The 21146-nt window shown below is 37.6% G+C and overlaps 1 protein-coding gene across 1 annotated transcript in view; it reads right to left on the bottom strand.

Annotated features, from left to right (window-relative positions):
• LOC137614911 (diacylglycerol kinase eta-like) overlaps nucleotides 1-21146 on the bottom strand; it is a 773025-nt gene that overhangs the window by 363362 nt on the left and 388517 nt on the right. The window contains exon 13 of the mRNA XM_068344565.1: nucleotides 20384-20484. Coding sequence (XP_068200666.1) covers nucleotides 20384-20484 — 101 coding nt within the window. The remainder of the gene's footprint in view (nucleotides 1-20383; nucleotides 20485-21146) is intronic.

The following is a 21146-nucleotide window of genomic DNA, read 5'->3' as shown; positions in this document are numbered from 1 at the left end:
ATAGGACTTTGAGTGTAGAACTAGATTCATTGTATTCAAATGAAGAAGAAGGCAACAAGAAGGGAGTAGACAGTGGAGATAGTAGTGAGAATGAAGTAGAGGAAGTTTGTAAGACAGTGTTTATGAGAGAGGTTCCTAGGTGTGAAAGTTTTAATGAACATAGCAGTAGGGATGTATATGACTTCTTTAAGGAATATGAAAAGTTTTGTCAGGCTAAGTATGGGGATAGTAAGAGAGTTTGGGCTAGGGAGTTGGGAGAATTTTTGTCAGGATATTTGTTGACGATGTATGGGGTGATAATGAGTGTAGGAGAGGTTGAGTATGAAAGTGTAAAGAAGAGGATAATTGAACAGGTAAAACGTATGAAAGGTAGTGTTAGGTATAAGCGAAAAAATGATTTTGATGAAGCACGAATGAAGGTGGGTGAAGCAATCTCGATGTATGTATGTCGGTTAGAAACATTGGCTAGAAAGAAGTATGGGGACGAAGGAATAAATGAAAATAAGGAACTAATGAAGAAGTTTTTGGGTACAGTACCAGAGAGTGTGTGTGAGTTTATTAATTTGAAACGGAAGTAGAAAATGAGGTGGACTAGAGAGAGATTGACTTGGGATGAAATTTTAGAGATAGTTGAGGATTACGAGTTGGATAGGTGTATGAAAGAAAGTAAATCTGTGAGTGTAAGAACTGGAATGGAGGAATGTGTGCCAGAATTTGGTAGTTTTAGAGATGCTGTTATGAGAGGGCCAATGAGGGCAGCTGATAGTGTAGTAGATAGAAGTGTTAGGGTGAGTAATGTAGGAGTAACCATGCCGAGAAATGACGGGTTTAGACAGGGAAATCAAGTTTGGAGAGATAGAAGTGCTAGTACGCAGCAAGTTAGGTTAGGTAGTGGTATCTGTGAAGAGAGGTGTTATAGGTGTGGGAAGGTAGGACATAAAAAGAACGAGTGTAGATGGGCATTAGGAGCATGTTTCGGGTGTGGAGAGACAGGGCATCGTATTAGCAACTGTAAGAAAGAGAAAGTGGTTAAGTGTTATCGGTGTGGTATGACTGGGCACATAGCGAGTGGATGCCGTAGTAATCGTATGAATGTAATTTGTGGTAATTGTGGTAAGGATGGTCATTATGCTAGAATGTGCAAGGAGCCGCGGGGTAAGTGTACTGAATGTGGTGCAGATGGGCATGTAGCTAGGGTTTGTAGGAAGAAGGGATCAAGTCAGCCAGGATGTTCGGGAAACTAATTAATCAGAGGGTTCAGCTGGGTGAGTCCTCGTGTGTGTGGGGAGTGAATGTGATGCATGTTCGTGAGGGGTTATTGCATGAAGATGTGATGGGAGAAAGAGCACATGATTGCATGAGTGTGAAAATGATTTTTAATGGTGTAGAGTTGGTTGGTTTGATTGATACTGGTTGTGGTGTCAATTTAATGTTTAGGAATGCATATGATAAAGTAAAAGAGGTTTGTGAATTTAAGGGATGTAATGGTGAAGTAAAAGGTATTGGTAATTTGCGTATGCCTGTGCAAGGAAAGTTGCGGGAAAATGTTATGATTGGGGGGCTGATGATGGAGAATAATGATTTTTACGTGGTCGAGGGAGCGAATGAGAAATATGACGTACTGCTTGGGTATAAATTTCTGAAAAAATGTGGTATGATTGTACATCCAAGTGTGAATATGATAGAAATAAAGGTTAAAGGTAATATTTGTGGGGAATTTTATTTAAAGGAAGACGGCAGAGTGAGTACGAAGGTGTGGAAGGGAGTGCCGTTGGTAGCAAAGGAAAGTGTAAAGTTATCGGGTAAGAAAGGTGAGGTTATTAGTATAAAAGTTGCATGGCCGAGCAGTCTGGGAATTTCAAATAGTGACAAGGATGAATATGTAGTGGAAGGTATGGAAGCAGGTAATTTGGTGAAAACGAGTGCGTATATATATGATGGTGTTATGAATATGCAGGAACCCAAGGTGTATGTAAGGTTGTTGCCGAGTGTTAGGAGGAAGAGAGTACGTGGAATACATGAGGGCGATTGCATGGGATGTATGTATACACTGATCAATGTAGAGGATGGAAGATATGTTAAGGCGAGACAGGTAATGGCTGGTAAGGTAAAGAACGATGACGATTGGGATTACGATACGTTGAAAGGAAGAATTAAGTTAGATGAGAGTATAAGTGAGGTCGAAAGGGAATGATTGCTTAAGATGTTATGGGATAAGCGGAGAGTTATGAGTCTCGGTGACAATGATTGTGGGGGGGTCAGACCTGCCAGAATTTAAAATAGTTCTTAGTGATGATACCCCCATATATCAGCGTTCCAGGCATTTTTCTCCGCCTATTGCCAAGGAGATACAGGAGCAGTGTTAGGAATTAGAGCGTATGGGTGTAATAGAACGGAGTGAGAGTGCCTGGAATAGCCCTATTGTCCCTGTACGAAAGCCTGATGGAAGTTTACGTATGTGTATTGATTATAGGAAGGTGAATGAGGTGACTGTTAAAGAACGTTTTCCAATGAATGTGGTGTCTGATTGTCTTTATAAGATGCATGGAATGAAAGTTTTTACTAAATTAGATTTGGTGCGGGGCTATTATCAGATGCCTCTGGCAGAGGGGAGCAGGCCCATTACCGCATTTTCAAGTACAAATTGTCCCTTTCAATTTAAAAGGTTGAGTTTTGGTCTTGCTAATGCGCCTGCTGCCTTCCAAAGAGCGATGAATGTTGTATTAGCTGGTTTCGATCGACAGAAGGTGACTGTTTTTATAGATGATATTCTGATTGCGAGTGAGACTGTTGAGGAACATATGCGGTTGCTTGAGGCAGTGTTGAGGCGGTTAATGGAAGTTGGTGTGAAAATTAAGCTTGAGAAGTGTACATGGTTGTCCAGAGAGGTGGAATTTCTTGGGCATGTAGTGGGTGAATCTGGTATAAGGAAGAGTGACAGGTTTGTGAATAAGGTGCGAGAATTTCCACGTCCCCGGACTGTGCGTGAGTTGCGAGGTTTTCTTGGTTTGATTGAGTTTGGTCGCAAGTTTGTTAGAGATTGTTCAGGTATAGGGAAGCGTTTGAATGAATGGACGGGTAAAAGGAATAGTACGAAGTTAAAATGGGATGATCGGATGATAGAAGCGTTTGAAAGGTTGAAGGAAGAGGCCACGAAAGACGTCACTTTGGCATTTCCAGACTACAGTGAAAATGCGAATATGCTAGAGTTGTATACGGATGCGAGTGGGGTTAGTATGGGTGGTTGTTTGGTTCAAATGCAGAGAGTAAATGGAGAAGAGCAATTGAGAGTAATAGCGTATGTTAGTAAAGCATTTAATAAAGCTGAGCGGAAGTATTCGACGATTGACAGGGAATTGGCTGCAATACGATTTTGTGTGAAAGCATTGAAAGTATTTTTGTATGGTGTAAAATTCATTGTGCGTACTGACCATCAGCCCCTAGTGTATATAATAAGGAAAGAGTGTGTGAATGCAAGGGTTGCTAGGACCATAGAGGATTTGAATGAATTTGATTTTAGGTTAGAATATGTACCGGGAAATAGGAATGTGATAGCGGATGCGATGTCGAGGATGCATGGGAGGATGGAAGCTAAAGAGAGTAATCAGAATTCTGAAAGGTTGCCTGAAGGTTTAGTTGTGGAGCAGAGTTGTGAAGGGGAAGATATGGTATATAAGTGTATCCTAATGGGTTTAGGTAAGTTAATACAAGAGGGGTTACATACGGAAATACCAGGTAGTGTAACTGAGCTTAAAAGAAGGGTGATGAATGAAATGTCAAAAGAAATGGTATATGAGGAGGAGAGTAGTGTACTAGAAGGGGAAGTATTATCAAAGATATTAATGGTGGTAAGTATGTTGTATGGTGTAACTGTGTATTTGTATTTTGGATGGAATCGACCGATGGAATATAGGGCATGTAAGGAGAATGATAGGGAATATATCTTGAGGATTGCAATGTAATGAGGAATGTTGCAAATTGTTGAGCGAGAAGGATAATGGTGCAAGTGACCTTAATCTAAGATATGACGGTATAGAGGACAGTGAATATGATGAAGAACATATTGGTGAAGTGAGCGACAGAATTGAAAGGAGAGTAAATGTATGTATGCATGGTGTAAAAGGAAGGATGATGACATATGTGAATATAAATGAGAATGAATATTGTAGTTTAATTGATACGGGTGCTCAAGTGTCATTAGTAAATGAGTCGGTTTACTTGTTTGGGAAGAAGTGAGGTTGAAGGTGAAACTAGGGAGTATGGAAGTTGAACATAATTTTATTGTAATGGGAGAGAATGAAATGCCTAGTTGTTTTTTGATGGGAATAGATTTTTTGAGGTTGCACCATGTGTCAGTTGATGTTGGTAAGGGTTTGCTTTCAAAGAATGGCTGTAAGGTGATAGTAATTGAGGATAATAGTGTATTCATGGCGAATTTTGTTGGCATGATTGATATTGCAAAGAGTGAAGAAGATTTGTTAAGCAAAGAAGAGGTGGAAGAAATGCAAGATGAATGTTTTGAAATAAATAGGTTACGTGAATGTATTTTAAATGGTATTAGGGTGGAAGAATGGCCGTGTGATTTGGAAGCGTATAAGAAAGTTGTTAAAAGATTTATTGTTTGTAAGAATATTGTGTATTTTTTGCATAGGGGAATGGATGAAGATATATATGTTCCTGTATTTCCAATGCATGTAGCTGTAAGTATGTGTATGGTAGTGCATGACAGGTATGGGCATATGGGGAAGAATAAATTGTGGGAATGCATGCGAGAGAGGTTGTTTACGCCTGGGTTGAGTCAAATTTGTAGGGATGTAGGGACTACTTGTGAGGATTGTCAGAAGGGAAAGTATCAGAGCATGCATGCAAGTCCGCCTGTTCGGAGGTTACGTATGAAAGAGCCATTTGAGATGTTTGTGATTGATTGTGTTTCGTTGCCTGTGACTGCGAGGAGACATGTGGGAATGATTGTCATGGTCGATCATATGAGCAAGTTTGCGTATGCAGTACCCATCAAGAATAAAAGAAGTGAGACTGTAGCGAGAATGGTAAGTCAAGTGATGTTGCCGATGAGTGTGTGTAAGCCTGCGAAAATGTTAAGTGACAATGGTCCGGAGTTTGTTGGATGGGAGTTTGAGCAGATGTTAAGAGAATGGGGCATTGAACATGTATATTCGACTCCGTATATGCCAAGTGCGAATGGTTTGGCTGAAAGGACGGTAAGAACCTTGACAGAAATTTTGCGGATGATGAGTACATGTGATAATGATTGGGATTTATATGTTGGGCGTGCGTTGTGGGTGTATAATGCGACGGTGCACAAGAGTACTGGTATGTCTCCGTGTAAGTTTGTGTTGAATTTTGAAAAGATAGTAAGACCGAGATTGAGTGTGTCCGAGAATGATAGAGATGTTTGGAAGAAAGCAAATGAGAGATTTGAAAGCTACAAAGTGGGAGAGAAAGTGTTAAAAGAAGTAATTGAAAAAGGAAGAATGAATGTCAATAAGGTATGTGATAAGTTTGAAGGTACATATGAGGTGTTAGATGTTGGTTCTAGTGGGTTGAGTTATGTTTTAGGTAAAGTAAGTGTGGATGGTAGTGTGGAAAAGGTTAGGGCACACCACAATCAGTTGCGAAAATGGAAGGAGGTACCAAGATATATTCAGGAGAATGGTATGAGTAAATGGCTGAAAACGAACAAGTATGAACCGAGTATGTGTGAGGCATTAGGTTTAGAAGATAAGCAATTGGTGTTAGTAGAGTATGGAAAGAAAAAGAAGTCTGAGAATTTTACTGGGGATAAAAGACAGGAAAATTTTGTAATTGTTGGCGGCAATCAGAATAAGTAGGACAAGGGTGTAAATGTACAGGTGAGTACGGAAGATAAATGTATTAATACAGATGAAACTTGGATGAGTATGAATGATACTTATAGTGTGTGTGGTTTTTCGTTAGATGAGGCAAGAGAACGTATGACAAACACGAGAATGAAAGATAGGAGAATGATAAGCAGTATGAATGATTCTTTTGTTAAAGTAGAAAATGGTTTAGATGTAATGGATGAATTGTTGACAAAAATTAGTGGGATTTTCGGGCCAGATGAAACTGAGGTAGATGAAATAGTGCATGATATCTTAGACGAGCAGAACATAGACGGGAATAGTAATAGTACGTTGAATGAAAACGACATGGTAGAAGTGAATGAGAGAGTGCAGGTAAATGAAGGCCCAGTTACCCGAAGCCGAGGCCCTGTTCCTGATTGCGACAGGGTAATGAGAAAATAGGTAAGTTTTGTGTGAGGATTTGGCAAAGTAATGGGGGAGGAATGTGGAGGATTAATTTTATTTTAATTTATTTTTTTTTTGTTTGCCAAATCAAGAGTGAGAGAGAGAGAGAGAGAGAGAGAGAGAGAGAGAGAGAGAGAGAGAGAGAGTGTTTATTTAAGTTTTGTCAGAGAGAGAGAGAGAGAGAGAGAGAGAGAGAGAGAGTGTTTATTGGCTTTAGTTTTGTCACAGAGAGAGAGAGAGAGAGAGAGAGAGAGAGAGAGAGAGAGAGAGAGTGTTTATTTACTTAAGTTTTGTCAAACCGCAAGAAAAAAAAAGTTTATTTGCTTAGTTTTGTGAGAGAGAGAGAGAGAGAGAGAGAGAGAGAGAGAGAGAGAGAGAGAAAGAAAGAGTGTTTATTTGCTTTAGTTTTGTCAGAGGGAGAGAGAGAGAGAGAGAGAGAGAGAGAATTTAATTTGCTTTAGTTTTGCTAGATCGCGCGTGCGCAAGAGAGTATGTGTGTATGTGCGTTTGTGTGTGTGTGTTTTGTGTGTCCGCGGTGCGTGCCGAAGAACAAGGGTAGTTAGCGAATGATTGGTTGTTGTTGGAAAGACTGTCGATATATTTGAGATTGTTTGTTTACATTTTTTAGCTAGGATAGGGCGGTGATGAATGTTTTGGGTGAAAGCATTGGATCTTTGACTGTAGAAGGAGTCGGTTCTATTTTTTTTTGTTCTTCGGAAGCCGGCTGTGAAGTGTTTTTTTTTATATTCGGAGCTGTAATTCCTCCTTTGGATTCCTTTAGACTCCTTGGAGTTTTAGTTTGGCCTGGAAGGTGGTGTTTGCCAGCCGTGTGTATTAGATTGTATATGAATAGCTTGATGATGATGACCCGGACCGGACAATGAATGTAGGAATAGACTGCTGAAATACAGAATTTTTGAACGTTGATGACCCGGCTATAAAATACGGATTTCTCTCACGACAATTGATAACGACGACCACCGCATAAGATTGCACGGTCGAATTGGTCGTACGATAGTGTTGGCCAGTGCCAGTAGGCTACAACTTGCTTAAGGACTGTTGTGTGTGAACCAAGAGGTTCTCTTGGTTTGGCATTAAATTTTTTGTGTTGCAGAATATGATTGGTGTTTAGTATTAAGTAATTTATTTAGTCTTAAGTGTGCTTTTGGTACTGTGCGTGGACTGACGGTGTTGGGTATATTAAAAGGATATTGTTTTTTCGATTGTTGGCGAGTTCTCGGTACCATCACGCACCGATATATACAGCGAATTTTGTGTTTTTTTTGTCTATGGAATTTATGATAAATTGTGATTGTTCCTGGTTTATGGCATATGGTGGATGGTTTGGTGATAAGTGATTTGTTTTAGTGTTAAGTCAGTTTAATAATTTGTGTTCTGTTTTTGGTTGCGTTAATATAGTTTTAAGGCTATGTTTTGTTTTCATTTTCCTTCTGTCCAAGAGTCCAGTTTAAGGTAAAGTAAGGGGAAAGTTTGTGTTGTGGGACATTTGTCAGCTAGTGTGATCAAGGGTGTGGGGGGGTTGTTTTTGTTTACATCCCGCCACAAAGGGAGTGGAATTCTTGGGTCATAGAACCAATTCGTAGGGTGTTCACCCCTCCCTGAGATGGTATCAGCACTGCAGAAATTCCCCACACCCTCGATTGCCAAATCACTGTAGTAGTCCGTATGTATGATGAACTACTATCACCGTTTCCTTCCATAAAACACCGCCACTCTTGCCCCTCTTCTATGACTCTCAAAGGCAAGCCCAAAAAACCTAAGGTGGGGCCCCCTTCCATGAAAAGAAAGCCCTAACAATTGCTAAGGTTCACACCTTTCCTGTGCCAAATGCACCCCTCCTACTATCCACCAATGATGGTCACATTGGCATCTGGAAGGTACTTGAATAAATTATCAATATATTGCCCTGCTCTGGGGCCTTCTTCAGCAGAAAACTTTCTGAGGAGGAACCCAACTACACTACCTTCGACCGTTAATTAATGGAGGTTTATTTGTCTGTCTGTCACTTTAGCCACTTCTCAGAGGACATGCCCTTTGTCATTTGCATGGCCCTTGTGCCCACCTTCACTTAACAGTACGACACCTCTGGATTTCTGAATACAACAGAACATTTTAATACATAACTGATAAACTGAATCCCATTACTGTCGCCATTTCCAAAATTGCGCTAGCTGCTGTACACATGGGATTGTATTACAAGGTCTTGGCAGAAGCCCAATGAAAGGATTCCCGAGTACCGAATCCGCAGAACATCTTGGGCGTCTCTCCATTGGGAAGACATCTCCCTCTTCTGTGATGTCAGTACGGGTAGACCACACCTGTGGGTACCTTCTAACATGAGGCGACAGGTATTATAATTGATCCACGGCTTTTCACACCGATCTACTACATAGCTACTGAAGTCAAAGTTTATATGCCAGGGCAATACTAAAGATGCCAAAGATAACGTCTGTGCATGTATTCAATGTCAAACTTCAAAAGGGCATTGACACAGGGATTGTGGTGTAAGCACTTTTCTTCAACATCAGCGTTGCTCACATTCACGTTGACAGGGTTGTCCCACTTCTCACATCATAACTACACTGTTACCTTTTCACAGTCATCGATAGCTCCAACCCTTGTTGGAGAAACAGGGTGCTAGACTGTAACAAAACAAGAGGAAGAGAAATAAGATACAATAGTGTGCCCGAGAGTACCCTCAAGTAAGAGAACTCTAACCCAAGACAGTGGCAGACCAAGAGGAAGAGAAATAAGATACAATAGTGTGCCCGAGAGTACCCTCAAGTAAGAGAACTCTAACCCAAGACAGTGGCAGACCAAGAGGAAGAGAAATAAGATACAATAGTGTGCCCGAGAGTACCCTCAAGTAAGAGAACTCTAACCCAAGACAGTGGCAGACCATGGTACAGAGGCTAAGGTACTACCTAAGACTAGAGAACAATGGTTTGATTTTGGAGTGTCCTTCTAGAAGAGCTGCTTACTATAGCTAAAAAGTCTCTTCTACTATTACCTAGAGGAAAGAGGCCACTGAACAGTTACAGTGCAGTAACCCCTTGGGTGAAGAATTGTTTGGTAATCTTATGTAAAGAATAGGCCAGACTATTCAGTGTATGTGTAGGCAAAAGGAAATAAGCCGTGACCAGAGAGAACAATCCAATGCAGTACTTTCTTGTCAGTCAAAAGACCCCATAACTCTCTAGTGGTAGTATCTCAACAAGTGGCCGGTGACTTGGCCAACCTGCTACTACTACTGCTGCCTTACTTTCCGGAAGGATTGCAAAATTCAGCATACCAAAAAATATCACTTCAGACAGAGGTGTCATTTTCCCCTCTCAATTGTTGACATCATTGGGCCATCTTTTTGGCATCACCCTACATCAGACTACCACTTACAACTGCGCAGACAACAGAATGGTGGAATGTTTTCCTCCTACCCTCAAAGTAGCTTTGATGTCCTGCTGCAACGATTCCAGTTGGTTTCCACAACTTTTCTGGGGTCCTCCTCGGACTGAAGATCACTCCCAAAAACCCTACATATGGCTCAGCAGCTGAAATGGTATATGGAAACCCGTTGGTCGTCACAGTGAAAATTTATCCACCTGTCATCACTTCCATGGAACTTCAGCACCTATGTCACGCTGTGGGTAAAATTTACCCCTTTCCATCAATTACAAGCCCCCATCAAAGCAGCACATACTGAAAGATCTACACACACATTTTCATGTGCACTGACGCTTGTAAGACACCACTCATGCCCCCATATATGGGCCCATTCCTTGTAATTACTGGTTACCTAGGATGGGGCATATGGGCTAACGACCCTTGAACTCTGCTTATTTCACAAGTGTGACTGAAGATTGAATGGGAAATTTCAAACAGGGCAACCACGCACATATTAGCATTCAAATAGATGATGGTTGAGATGTGTCGGACGATGTAGGCCTAGGCAAATCTTGAGGTGCCATATAGGATTTGCAAGTCGAGATTAATCTCCCTGTAGAAGCAGAGGTCTTGAGCAGTGCATATAAATGATACAAAGAGTAATCTTGCTACTCCAAGGGAATACACCTGCAAGTAAACCTAACTTTCTGGCATACTTAATAATGGTACAGTATGAAAATGACAAATTCCTAACTAACACAAACTTGGAATTAAGCAGAGAGGTGCAAATGAAATACTGTAAACATAAATTCTAATGTACATTTTACATTCAAGATTAGTGAATAATTCCTCCTAGAATTCAAAGCTTAAGGAAGCAGGAACCATAAACCATTTTATACAGACTTCAAAGGCTATGTCATGAAAATCTACCCATCTGTTATCACGAACATCAAAGGGTTAGCAATGAAGGGTGTATTGGGAAGCGGAAGGAGAACATTAACTAAAATTATTTTGGAAATGATAAATAAGAATAGAAAAGATAAATAAAGATATTGAGTGAAGATAAATCTTCACGCATAATAATGTAAAAACATTAGTAGTGAATATCTCCAAGTAATATACATGGTCAGTAAAATTGGTCTGTAATTGGTTTACTGGACTCTTTCCTGGTTTAGCTATTTGTATTACTATTGCACGTTTTCATGTCTTTGGTAATAGGTGTTTAGTCCAAAGATGATTACGAAACCCTAATAGCTATGCATAACCCAATTGGGCTAGAATTTTTATCACATCAAAATTTGTATTATCTTTCCCATGGGCTAGTGAGCAACAATTTGATTGTGCAATTTGACCAAAATTTATACTATCTTTCCAAAAGGCATATGAACTAGAATTTGATCATTCATAATTCAGCTCATCTTAAGTAAAGCTTTTATTGTAGTAGATATCGTCTAAACCATCAATATTTAATGGAGATGCTTCTCTTTTGATGGAATGAAAGTGGATACGCAAATTATTAATGCTACTTAGTGTTTCCTATTGGTCCCAATAATATTCAAAATTCTGTGTGTACTATAAATTAAGCATTAATATCAGCATGTCTTAGTGTGCCATAGGAACCAATATATATATATATATATATATATATCTCTTTTTTTATTTCTGCCACACCTGCATTGAAGTATTTTCTGTTATACCAACACATTTTTTTTCCTAGAGATTATCTTGCCTTTCATTGGTTCTTATCTAAAATTGTACTTCCTAACAATAGGGGCCTGGCACTCAATCTTTTTTATTTTTTACTTAAGGGATCAAATTTTCTTCCAATTTCATTCTTTTTACTTATCAACTAGGTTAGCGTGTCTGACCACCCAGGAACCGAGTGTTTCATTGATTAGGCATTATTCAGAGGCATAGATTCATCAGCTGCTTGTGATTTGAAAATTAAGAAGAAATATTTTGTTTCATCATTATCTTTAGAATAGATAAATAGAGGCCCTTGACCCATAGAAAAATTAAACTTCTCCCATCCAGCTTTATTTGTATTATATATCATTAAATAAGAGGATTTGTTGTATGTTCAAAACCTATTGAACCTATCAACTATATTGGTATAACAAAGAGTTAAATACTTCTATCAACACATATGTTCCATTAATTCTTTTAGTAATAAGTGCTGGTACCTTTACCATTTAAAATGCAGAGGTTATGATCATTCAATATTTGTTCAATTTTGGATCTATTTATGTTGACAGCAACAGAATTAGAGTTTCAGAGAGCTGAGAGTTTCAGAGAGCGGAATGTGACTTTCTGGTGTGGTCTTTTTGGTGTTGTAATGCACATGCAGCAAGCAAAGCACATACAAATTAAAAAGAATGTCCCCACTACGTTCTCTTCTACCCAGCTCATGTAGTAACTTCCATCTGCCTCCAAACAAAATGAACATAAAAAGCCGTTGGAAGTAACACACAAATTCAAACTCTATTCTCATTGCTGTTATTATATTTTCAATTTCTATGACAATGTAAACCTTATTGACAAAGGCTTTTAAATGTACACATGCAATTGTTACTCTTATATAACCACTTAGGAACTACAAATACCTGTGTTGTCTCTAAATAGTTAGTTGTTTGGGAGCTCATCTTATTCTTATGCCTCCTTTACTCACTTCCCATTGCTTACTTACAGAGGGCCTCGAACATCCAGCCCGCCTCCCAAATCACCGCTTCATCTGCCATATCCTTTGACCCTGTCCATCACTGACCCCAACAGATCTGTCTATCCTGCCACAGTTAAACTTGCCCTCTTCCCCCTTTTCACCAGCAGAGATGAAATTGCCTGGTTTCAGTGCACCGAGGCTCAGTACCGAATCAAGTAGCAAAGCAGGCTATATCCTCATTGTGATTCCTGACGCCATCTTCCCAGAAATCTCTTATTGTCTTTGCGGGCAAAGGAACAACCCCTTACAACCTGATGCCCTCAAATCATACCTCCTGGAGCAGTACTCACCATCCCTAACTGCCCGTGTATCCAAGAATGTTTCAATTCTCTTAATAACTGCTGGGGGATCAGCGGGCTCAATGAGCCTCAGAAAAATGATCAAAGTCGCTTGGCTTCAGCTAGCTACAGATGGTTCTACTCATGAAGTAGACCTACTTCTTGCCCTTTGGGTAAAATGCCTACTTGAATCTGTGTGAGGGGCACCCCTTTCCGGTGTAGAAACCTTACCCATTAAAGACCTGATGATTAGAGTCGACACCCCAATGGAGAACCAATGCACAAAGACCAAGAACTTCATCAACAACTCCAATCCTAACAAAGATTACAACTATACAACTCCAAATGAATCTGAGGTGAACACTGTAGAGCATCAACACACAACTGATAACATGCCTGTACCGCAATGAAGTCACCAAAACACGTGCCTCAACCAACAGCCACCCGATGACGCCCTTCCACCCCAGATTGGCGCTTCTGCTATGAAATGTGCTACTGAAGTCGAAGTTCATATGTCATAGCAATAATAAAGATACCAAAGATTGGGTCTACGCCTGTACATTATGTCATAATCCAAAAGTGCATCGATGCATGGATTCTGGTGATGGTACTTTTCATGTACATCAGTGTCATTTTGCTCATATTCATTTTGATGTGGTCACGAAAACTCCATTACCTTTTTGGTTATCTATAGCTTATTCGCTGAACTAAAAGCTTTCCTATGCAAGATGCAGCATGCCCCTCATGTCCAGCTACCTTGATTTCAGGATTGATAGGAATATTTGGCATCTCAGACTATGCTACTTCTGACAGGGTATCACTTTCACCTCTCAATTGTAGACATCATTAAGGCATCTTCTCGGTACCACCCTACATCAGACTGTTTCATACAACTCTGCAACGAACGTAACAGAGGAGTACTTCCATTATACTCTTAAAGTACTATTGATGTCTTGCATAATCAATTCTAGCTGGTTGTCCCAACTTCACTGGGTCTTCCTCAGACTGAAGGCTACTCCACTATACGGACACATTCCAAATCATCTATAATACTCTGAAAGCTCTCTTCAACATTTGTGGCAAAGAGGATTGAATCACTGTAGACGATCAATAATCTGTGTATCTCCTGCAAAACAGTCGAATCTCTAGAGCAATTTGCCCTCTTTAATATGTCTGCTTTAGCATGTGCAGCAAATAAATAAAAAAGGCCTCTACATTTTTCTCTATGCAGTGCTTGCAATAACTGCCCTCTGAATCCATCAAATTAAATGACAAAAGCCATTGATGTAACACTAAATTCAACTTTATTTTCATTACCATTTTATTATCAAATTTTATGCCAATTAAAAAAGCTGCTTAATGTAAACATGTAATTGCCACTCTTATGTGAACACTTGGGGTCCTAAAAATACCTGTGTTGTCACTAAATGAAGTTAGTTATTTGGGAGCTCGTATTGTCCTTATGCCTACTTCGCTACAGTCACAAGGCTAAAGGTACGGAAAGCTGCCTTAACTGAAGTGCTAGATAATCCGCTTTCCCAAACTACTTCAGAACAGTCAAAACCAACAGGCTGAAGAAAGCCATTGGGTAGGAAAGAATAAACCTGTGTGCCACAGGCATGGCGCCTGGATTAAGTAGCCCTTCCACCCCACTCATAGATACCTTTCCCTAAAGACTGAATATCATACGTGAGACTCCAGCCACAGAAAGGGAATTAATCTTTCCTAGCTTAAAAAAAATTGGGGAGGGAAGAGGTCACTTCAGACAATATCTTATTAGCACATTTACTAACGCAATAAATGATGTGCTATTAAACAACATAGTCTAAAGAATATATATGGGATATACACTTTACAGTATTATTATTATTATTATTATTATTATTATTATTATTATTACTTGCTAACCTACAACCCTGGTTGTGAAAGTAGGATGCTATAAGCCCAGGGGCTCCAACAGGGAAAATAGCCCTGTGAGGAAAGGAAACAAGGAAAAATAAAATATTTTAAGAACAGTAACATTGAAATTAATATTTCCTATATAAACAATAAAAATTTTAACAAAACAAGAAGAAGAGAAATAAGATATAATAGTGTGCCCAAGTGTACCCTCAAGCAAGAGAACTCTAACCCAAGACAGTGGTAGCTAGTTTCTTCTACCCTTACCAAAAGGAAAGTGGCCCCCGAACAATTACAGTGCAGTAGTTAACCCCTTGGGTGAAGAAGAATTGTTTGGTAATCTCAGTGTTGTCAGGTGTATGAGGACAAAGATGAATATGTAAAGAATAGGCCAGAGTATTCGGTGTATGGGTAGGCAAAAGGAAAATGAACCGTAACCAGAGATAAGGATCATATGTAGTACTGTCTGGCCAGGCAAAGGACCCCATAACTTTCGAGCGGCAGTATCTCAACGGGTACCTGGTGCCCTGGCCAACCTACTACCTACAGTACCTCGGTTTATGAGTGACTGAATATGAGCAAATCGGTAAGCGAAGATAAAAATTCACATCAGTTTACGATTATTGTATTGGTTTACAAGTAATGATTTTCCTATAAATGTGAATTTTTTGTGAACAAGTACTGTACGAATGAAACTATCAACATCATCATCACCAGCTGTTGCTAGTCCACTGCAGGACATAGGAATCAGTCGGGTCCTTCCACACAGATCTGATGATGGTCTTTCTATGCAAGTCTATACCCGTACATTGTCTTAGCTTGTCAATCCATCATCTTATATTATCTTCTCCTGCTTTGTTTGCAGTTTTTAATGAAACATTCTGTTATCATTCTTGTCCATCTACTATCAGTCATTCTCATTATATGTCCTGTCCATGACCATTGTTTTTCTTACTTGTTAGAATATCCTCTACTTTAGTTTTCTCTCATATATACGTTGCTCTTTTTCTGTCTCTTAATGTTACTCCAATCATTGTTCTTTCCATAGCTCTTTGAGTTGTAACTAGCTTATGTTCTAAGACTTTAGTAAGGCTACAAGATTTTGATGCATAAGTTAATAATGGTAGGACCATCTGATTGAATACTTTTTTTAGAGAAAGTAGCATGTTACATTTCAAAATCTCATTTTATTTACCAAAAGCTCTCTGTCCCACACTTATCCTTCTTTTAATTTTGGTCTCACGTCTTAGGGAAACGCACTTGTCCCAAATTCATTAACAATCTCTTGAGGTTCGTCCATAACTCTTATATATTGTCTCTCTACATTTTCATTGGACATTATCTTAGTTTTACTTATATTTATTTTTAATACTACATGTCTGTTTTCTTTATTCAAATCTTCTATCATATTTGGCAATTCCTCCCATGATTCACTAATAGAACTATCTCATCTGCAAATCTTAAACTGTTACGGTAGTCCTCATTAATGTCAATTACCACATTATTCCAATCTAAATTCTTAAAAAAAATTTTAGGCATGCTGTGAATATTTTAGGAGAGATGGGGTCCTCCTGTCTAATTCCTTTCTCTATCAAACTTTTTTCACCACCTCTTTGTAGTTTTAGGTACTTCCCGTATAGATATCTTCATGTGTTCTAACATTTGATTCATCTATCTCTTCTGCGGAGGTTTTAACAAAATCATAAGCTTTCTCATAGTCTATAAATGCCATAAATACTGGTTTGTCAGATTCTGTTGATTTTTTCCATCAGCTGGTTAATTAATGGATATGGTCAGATGTTGAATATCCGTTTCTAAAGCCTCCCTGCTGTCTTGGTTGACTAAAATCTAGCTGTCTTTCTATTCAGCTTAACATGATCTTTGTAAATATACCATATATTACTGAGTAAACTTAAAGGGCGATAATTTTTTAGGTCTTTTGTGTGTACCTTTTTGTGTATTGCTATAATAAATTTTTTTTTTTTCCAATTTGTGGGTATAGAGCATTCTTGCATACACGTGGTATAGAGTTCAGTCAGTTTTACTACTATTAAAAATCCTCCATCTATTATTAAATCAATTGTTAGGCCATCTTCTCCTGCTGTTTTGCCTCTTTTCATGTCTTTTAATGCTTCCTTTACTTCTTATGCTACTTTTGGTACAAGCTCAGGTGTTTCATTGTTTATATAGGCAAAGTTATTTCTTATATCACTATTCTATAATATTGTTTAGAAATTCTTAGCAATTGCTTTCATGCTTGTAGATATTTCTTTTCTTATCCTTTAAAGTAAATATCTGTTGGTGCCCTATTCCAAGTCTTCTTTTCGTCAATTTGATGCTTCTTCTATTCTTCAGTGTTTCCTCAATTTTGGTCGGATAGTATTTACGAATGTCTTGGGATTTTAATGTTTATTATTTAGGATAGATATACTAATGCTATTTCATGTCTCTTATGATTTTCCACTCATTTTCAATCTTTCCTTAATTAGGTTTTTGGTCTGTTCTGATAGTTTTCCTTGATCTTGTTTTGGAACTTTTCCACTGATCTCTTGTGCTGCTCCCAGTACAAATTTTGTTAAAATACTTTTCATTTCTTCTTGAATTGCTTTTATTTGGTCTCGGAGGAAGGAGTACTGTATCTATTTTGTATTGTTTAACTAAACTCATAGGATTTTCCTCTTATTACAGAAGTGTTTATTTATTTTCTTAAAATTAGTTTTTCTCTTTCTTTGCTTAGATTTAGACAAATTCAACTTTTCATAATTCTTGACTTTAACTTGATTACCAGTTACATCTTTAAATAAATGAAACTTTTCACTGAGAATAAAATCTATTTAATTTTACGTTTCTCCATGTCCATTTTCATGTCCCTTTTTATAAAGAAAGATATTCATGAGTTTAAAATTGTTTATTTCAGCAAACTCTACAAGCATGTCTCCTCTCTCATTCCTTGAAACTACTCGAAATTTACCTGAAGCTGATTATCCTCTCTTCTTTTTTACCTACTTTAGCATTGCAATCACCTAAAACTGATTTAAATTGATTCTTTATTTTTTCAACATTTGAATGACCTTCAGTTTATACTTCTTATTTAGTTCAATAATAAATCCAGCAATTCTTTCACTAATACTATAAGATTATTCTATGTTACTTGCAAGGTTTTTATTGATAAGAAAATCTACTATATTCTTTTTGTTCACTTCATTTCCTTTGAATCAATATATATGCCCCTATTTTAACTCTATATTACATTCCCTCGTTCTAATTTCACTCAATCCTATGATATTTCAATTTATTTATTTCAGCTTTTCTAGTAACACAACAAGATTTTCTCTAGACAGGGTGCTGACATTGTGTGTTGCAAGTTGTGCAATCAGATTCTAAACTAGGTGTATATCCAAAAAAATGTGTCTGGTTCCTTGGTAACATAATCACTTTTAAAATAAAAGCCATTAACTTTTTTGTAGAAGGTAAAATAGTCGAAAGCTTTTGAAGGAAAATGAAAAATAAGTGTGCGAGTAATTTTGATTTCAGGGTCAGAAAAATTCCACTGTACATGTAAGGTATCATGCCAGTAGCTAAGACTACCTAAATTAGGTACAGTGGCAGCCCATTATATGGGTGCACTGGCAAATGGGATTACTGCATTTACAGCGGCTGTTCCAAAATACAGTAATCTCTTCCTAGTGCGAAGAACTGGAAAGCTCCACAAACCGCGTGGCCTTAATCCAGCCATCCATGAACACATAGACATCAGCAAGTAGGTGGTACTTCACGAGATCACGAGAAATGAGATAGATGCTCTTCATGGCTTCACGTAAGACCAGGACTTTGTTGCCATGTAGTAATACTTTTCATTTAATTTCCATGTCATTTTACACTTTTATATTGTATTGTGAATTGGAAATTTGCATTCATTTTTTTTATGTTAGGATTAAAAAATGTTCAATAATTACCAATAAAACTATTTATAAATGAGTGCGTATGTGTATTTCTGGACAACAGGATTATATCAAGTGAATTTCCTCGTATTTTTATGGGGAAAAAGGTTTTACTATACGACCATTTTAGTTTGTTTGTGAGGTCCTAGAACGAATTAAAATTGTGAACTGAGGCACCACTATACTATAATTTCATTCACTCACAAAATACAAAAAAATATGTGTGCTATAAGGAGACTTTAAAAATAAACCTACGTGAGCTTCTGTATAATGTACAGTATACATGCTCAACATGCAGATTTAAAAATTATTAATAATATGACACATGCTGCTTAAACTGAAGTTAAAACACGGTGCCAGCTTTATAAAAGGAAAAATTCCATCATAAGAAAGATGGGAGATTCCGTTATTATTATTATTATTATTATTATTATTATTATTATTATTATTATTATTATTATTATTATTATTAATAGCTAAGCTACGACTCTAATTACAAAAACAGGAAGCTATAAGTCCAAGGGCTCCAGCAGGAAAAAAAGCCCAGTGAGAAAAGGAAATAAGGAAATAAATAAACTACAAGAAAAGTAGTGAACAATTAAAATAAAATATCTTAAGAACAGTAACAGCATTTAAAACGATCTTACGTCAGCTTGCACATTATAAAAACATTTGCTGCAAGTTTGAAGTTTTGAAGTTCCTGATTCAGAAGAAAATTCCACAAATTGGTCACAGCTGGAATAAGACTTCTAAAATGCTGTGCAGTATTGAGCCTCATGATGGAAAAGACTTGACTATTAGAATTAACTGCATACCTAGTATTAAAAACAGGATGGTACTGGCTAGGATGTTCTGAATGCAAAGGATGGTTAGAATTACAAAATATCTTATGCAACATGCGTAACGAATCAATTGAACGACGGTGCCAGAGATTAATATCTAGATCAGGAATAGGAAATTGAATAGACCGTAAGTTCCTGTCCAAGAAATTGAGATTAAAGTCATCAGCCGAGGACTAGACAGGATAACAATACTCGAAACAAGGTAGAACCGAAGAATTAAAATACTTCAAAATAGATTGACTACCAAAGATTTCAAAACACTTTCTCAATAAGCCAATGCTGAGGTCCGGATGTTGAGGAGCCACTGTTCTGGACATACTTACAATCATCGAGAGAGTGAAAAAAAGGAAGAAAGGTTGGACAGCCAGATGGATTGAAATAAGAAAAAGGATTAAGTAAAGTAACTTCAAAACAGCAGTTTCTTATTGAGAGATAGTCCTAATATATGCAACAGAGGGAGACTGTGTTATATAGACGGTACTGTACAGCATTATGTGATGAAATAAGATTACTGAAACATGATTATATTGACAAAGGGGTTTACCGTGCAGCAGCAATTCATATTACACTTCTTGAACCTTCCTTCCCACTCCCGAAAAAGCACTCCAAAAGCCTTGAAACACAATTATAACAATTATTGAACACCAAACTCTGATTCAATGAATTTGAAAGTATGTTAATGATGAGGAACAACAAAGGTCATAAGAGTACTCATCACATATACCCAATACTACTGATTAAAGAGCAGAGACCGTTTGGCAGGTAAGATAGATTACTTTTAAAATAAAACGTCTCATTCACCAATGAACCCTTATTTCACCTGTCCAAACCGCATTCCGCATGTCAAATGAAATTAAGACTAGCGTAAAAGTAACAGGATTTGTCGTTTGCATAAACACGTTTTACCATGAATCCATATATAATTCAACTTCTCTATGATAACAATGAATTTAGTTTACAAAGCTAGAAAACCTATACCCAGTAAGAATATGAGGGAGAAAAATAAATCTCTTACCTAGGAATATTAAGTACAACAATCCCTTGAAGAGATGGCAAGGGGATTCTTTCGCCATCGCATTCTAACTGCACACGTTGATCAAGATTTTTGTACGTTTTCTGTTGAAGTGGACACAAATTACTTATACTTCATAAAAGAACACAAAATTAGTTTTGAAATACACTTATATAATGAAAAAGCCTTCAGCTGAATTCTAGGTTCACTATACGAAAATACTCTTCCCCCTATGGATTGCAAAGGTTCCCATTGCCATGGTTAGTTTATACGAGAAACTATTTTGATATTTACTTTTGTAATTTATAATATGATTCTGCTTTCTGCTTTAATCTTAATAAATTGAAGAAAGATAATCATTGTACATTTTAAAGCAATTGGTAATCAGAACCATTTTTTCAGTGATAAAATTTAAAAATGGAACTGTACAAATATATCGTTTCATTCCATTAATAGGGGAACACACATAATGACATCATTGTATATTATAATAAATATACTAACTCGAATAATTATATAAGTTGGAGATAACACTATCTAAAAAGTGTTTTATAAGTTCTCAATAAAACACAATAGGTGATAAAGTACTTATATCTTGCTATAATTTTATTAAACTCAGATAGAACATTAAAATAATATTAACAATCTAACAATGGTCACTCTACATTAAACTTGGCCTCTCTTGTGTTTGCTTAACACACAAAAATGTGTAGTTGGAAATGATGAACTAGTTGTCAGAGGACAACGACGATACATGATGGTCATG

The sequence above is a fragment of the Palaemon carinicauda genome, chromosome 21 (genome assembly GCF_036898095.1).
Source record: "Palaemon carinicauda isolate YSFRI2023 chromosome 21, ASM3689809v2, whole genome shotgun sequence".
Classification (NCBI taxonomy): domain Eukaryota; kingdom Metazoa; phylum Arthropoda; class Malacostraca; order Decapoda; family Palaemonidae; genus Palaemon; species Palaemon carinicauda.
Note: the sequence above shows the minus strand (reverse complement) of the source record. Positions and strands in the feature narration are given on the sequence as shown.